General features: G+C 37.7%; 1 protein-coding gene across 1 annotated transcript; it reads left to right on the plus strand.

The window, feature by feature from the left end:
* The first annotated feature begins 251 nt into the window (after window positions 1-251).
* Olfr665 (olfactory receptor 665) lies at window positions 252-1202 on the plus strand. Its single transcript, NM_146814.1, has one exon. It carries the CDS (start codon window positions 252-254, stop codon window positions 1200-1202), a length of 951 nt encoding a protein of 316 aa, NP_667025.1.
* Window positions 1203-4207: the final 3005 nt, after the last annotated feature.

Genomic DNA, 4207 nt, shown 5'->3' on the forward strand with positions numbered 1-4207 from the left:
TCAATAGAGTTGAAAATATAAAGTCAAGCCAGCCAAGGGTTTGGACACAAGTTTGAAATCTTAATTTAGCAATAAACTTAGGAGTGTACAGGAGGAGAGAGCAATGCAGTTGGATAGAAATATACATTTCTTCTTTATTATTTAGGTTGTGAAAAAATACTTTTATGTCTTGTATCTAGAAAAAAATTCTTGTATTCAGCATAAGACACTATTACCAAGCATAGAGTGTGACTCATTTTCTACTGATCACCATGCCTGGGGTCAATACCTCCAGCCTGACACCAAGATACTTTATTCTCAATGGGATTCCTGGGTTGGAAGCTGCACACATCTGGATCTCTCTGCCATTCTTCATTATGTACCTCATTGCTGTCACAGGTAACTGTGGACTTATCTACCTCATCAGTCATGAGGAGGCTCTGCACCGGCCCATGTACTACTTTCTAGCCATGTTGTCTGCTACAGATATTTCTGGGTGTAATACAATTGTCCCCAGTATGTTATGCATCTTTTGGTTCAGTGTCAAGGAGATTGATTTCAATGCCTGCCTTGTACAGATGTTTTTCATCCACATGTTAACAGGCATGGAGTCTGGTGTGCTCATGCTTATGGCTCTCGACCGCTATGTGGCTATATGCTATCCATTACGCTATACTACCATACTCACCAACACTATGATTACCAAGATTGGATTGGCAGCACTTGTTAGAAGTGTGTTACTCATGGTCCCTTTTGCTTTCCTGATCAAGCGTCTTCCATACTGTAGAGGAAACCTCATCCAACATACCTATTGTGATCACATGGCTGTGGCTAAACTATCCTGTGGCAATATTAAGATTAATGCTATCTATGGTCTTATAATTGCTATATTTATTGGGGGTTTTGATATATTCTGTATCTCCATGTCTTATGCCATGATTATCCATGCTGTGGTGAAGCTATCTTCGGCAGATGCTCGCCATAAAGCCTTCAGTACCTGTACATCACACATATGTGCTATTGTTATTACCTATGTCCCAGCATTCTTCAACTTCTTTACTCATCGCTTTGGGAGAACCACTATACCCCATCATATCCACATTATTATAGCCAACCTGTATCTATTGCTACCTCCCACCTTGAATCCAATTGTATATGGAGTAAAGACCAAGCAGATTCGTGAAGGTGTGATCAAACTGTTTGCTAGACAAAAAGTTGTTTGAATGAAAGATGAATTTATGCTAACAAAGTTTGTGTTTTATCCAGAAAATTATCAAAAAAAAGAAATGCATGAAATTTTGAACTATGAAATTAGTAGACAGTACAGGAGAATATTTTTTCATCAGATACACAAAACAATAGAATCTTAGAAACAAAATCTTTAATTTCTTAGAAAGAAGAAGATTGGAAAACAAGCATGAGTCTAATATAGCTGTCTTGGAGCTCATGGAACATATGCAGAACAGGAAGCTTGGATATCTGATATCAAGTAAACCCTGGCTGATCCAAGCACATATTCTTAGGCATGTAAAGAGTGTACAGGAAGAAATGAGATCTCACGTAGTCTCAAGATGTCACAGTAGTGGGAAGGCATATGAAGAAAAGTGTCCCAGCTTTGTAGGGAAGCAGGCATAGCTCAGGTTCCTTGAGTTCTAGTGCCCTTTCAGGATGCCTGCTTCATATTTGTATAACAGTTATCACTCTGGGATGATGTCTGTGACTTTCTTAACCTGGGTATTCTGAAGTTTGGGTGGTACCTGACTCTTGTATCAGTGCTAGTGTATATATGAGTGGGTACTGAAGGTCACCACAATCTGAGTTCTTCTCAGCCTTAATGTCAGAAGGCATTCTGAAAGATGAAATGTCACTATGTGGCATCTGCTAGAGGGGAGAGTTTATAAGTGTAGGGAAAGGTACTTGAAAGAGTATCTATGTAGTCTGTTGAGCGAGGAAGCCTGGTGGCTGCCTTTATCTGGCTGACACATAGATGAAGAGTGACAGGACAGTGGAAATGAAGACCTCATTAGATTTCTGGAAATTCATTAAATTTCTGAGAGAAAGTCGATGGGAGTAAAATGATGAACAAATAGTATAGATTGCAAAGTGAGACGAGTAAGAAGCTATGTCACGAGATGGTTGAAGTTATCAGAATGTTTGGATAAAAGAAAAATAAATAAGTAAAATTAATAATTAGGATTATAAAGTTATAGTCTTCTCTGTTAACATAAAGTATATATTTTAATATTACATGGCATATGGACAAGCTTTTGGGAAATATATTAACTACACCATACATATTTTTCATTATACTTGTCACATTTGGAAGCAGAACCTGAGGTTTTAAGAGTCTCCAGCAATTTTGTGAATTTTTCTATAATATAACCTATAAAATTTTCATCATTAAAGACTGTGTGTTTTAAAATCACTCTGTTGGGTTTTCTCAACTGTCATGGGTACATTAGCTACATGTAACTCAGTCAAATTAAATAAATACAAAATTACTTTCTCTAAATTGCTACTTTTTATTATTTTTGTTTATATCACAATAACTTTCCACTTTATTTTTGATTTGAGAATCAAACATGCAAATATAATGTGTTTTGAGCAAATTCAATCCTCTTCCCTCCTTTCCAACTCCTTCTGTCTTCCTCTTTCTCTCCAAACTTTACATACACGTTTGAAGAGCCACCGAGTCCCTTTGCCCTTCGATGTTGCCAGTATGTGCATGAGTATAGGGCCATCCACTGGAAAGCAGACAAACTATTAGGGACATATCTGAAATAAATATACTCTCTTTTCCCAGCAACCTTTTGATGATAGTTCCTCAATTATGTGGATATGCAGTATGTAGATATATAGGGATAGAGGGAATGAAACAACAATACAACGATTATACATCATACAGTCTGTAGCTTCATATCTATCTGCCATCCATATAGCTCTACTAATTTTTACAGGGCAACAAACTCACCACAGTAGGTCCTCAAGGTCTGTCTTTGTCAGTGAATGACAAATTTATATTCCACCTAGTGAAAATAAATCACACATGAAAATCATCTTTAAAAACACATTGGGACCATTTAATACTTGCAGTAAAATTGATTATTGTCCAAGAATATACAAGGAATCATAATTGTCTTATGTGTTGCTTGGTCCTGAAAGTTTTGGATGTCATAATTTTGCATTTGAGATGAACCTAGACCATTTAAGTCAATAGAAAGAAGGCCTGTTAACCACCTGTAAATTTTTTCAATTCTTTGGAGAAATTAATATCTACAGATACTAGTGCTGTGTATGGTTGTCTAGAACTGGAAAGATTAATGCAGCAGACTGCTGAGTTTGAAGCAGACCTGAACACAGAATGAGTTTCAGCCTAGCTTGAGCTATAAAGTAAAACTGTTTCAAAAAACTTTCTCAGGAACTGACAGACTGATTTCCAGAGTGGTTGTACCAGCTTGCACATGGAGGGACTCATGGCCCAAGCTGCATATGTAGCAGAGGATGGCCTTATCTGTCATTAATGGGAGGGAAGGTCCTTGGTGCTGTGAAGGCTTAATGCCCCAGTGTAGAGGAATGCTAGGGTGGTGATCTGAGAGTGGGTGGGTAGGTGGGGAGCACCCTCATAGAAGCGGGGGGGGGGAGTGGTATAAGGGGGTTATGGAGGGGAAACCAGAAAGGAGGATAAATTTGAAATGTAAATAAATAAAATTACCAGAAAAAGAAAAAAAATTCTCTAGAAACTAGAATATTGGGCATAAACAACTGTATGTATGTTGCAACTTTGTAATATACCCAACTTTACCCTGTGTAATATAACTTAGTTTCCACAAGCAAAGACTCTCATCATGATCAACTGAATAGATTCTCTTTTCCTCCTTAGCCTGTTTTTAGGTGGTGATGAGTTTCCACACCGTTTTAGATCTAGATGTGAGTGTTGGAGATACTTTATACCTGCCGTATTTCATGGAAACTGACCTCCAGTTTCATCCATGATTGTCAAGTGACAATTGTATTCATTTTCTTTGACTGTCATATTCAAACCATACTGTTCTCCTTCCACATTATAGCACATTATTATAAGTGTGTAGGTTAGGGCATAACATCTGGAAGTATTGCCCAGGTACCTTCCACCTTTTCTTTCCTCATTTCCTTCTTTCTTTTCTTCCACTTACTTTTCTGAGATAAGGTCTCTTGCCAGCCCAGAACTTAGCAAGTTGTCTAGACTGCA

The sequence above is a fragment of the Mus musculus genome, chromosome 7 (genome assembly GCF_000001635.26).
Source record: "Mus musculus strain C57BL/6J chromosome 7, GRCm38.p6 C57BL/6J".
Lineage (NCBI taxonomy): Eukaryota > Metazoa > Chordata > Mammalia > Rodentia > Muridae > Mus > Mus musculus.

What these genes read in the sequence shown, in the direction of transcription:
- Olfr665 (NM_146814.1), top strand. Translation starts at nt 252, where the DNA reads ATGCCTGGGGTCAATACCTCCAGCCTGACACCAAGATACTTTATTCTC.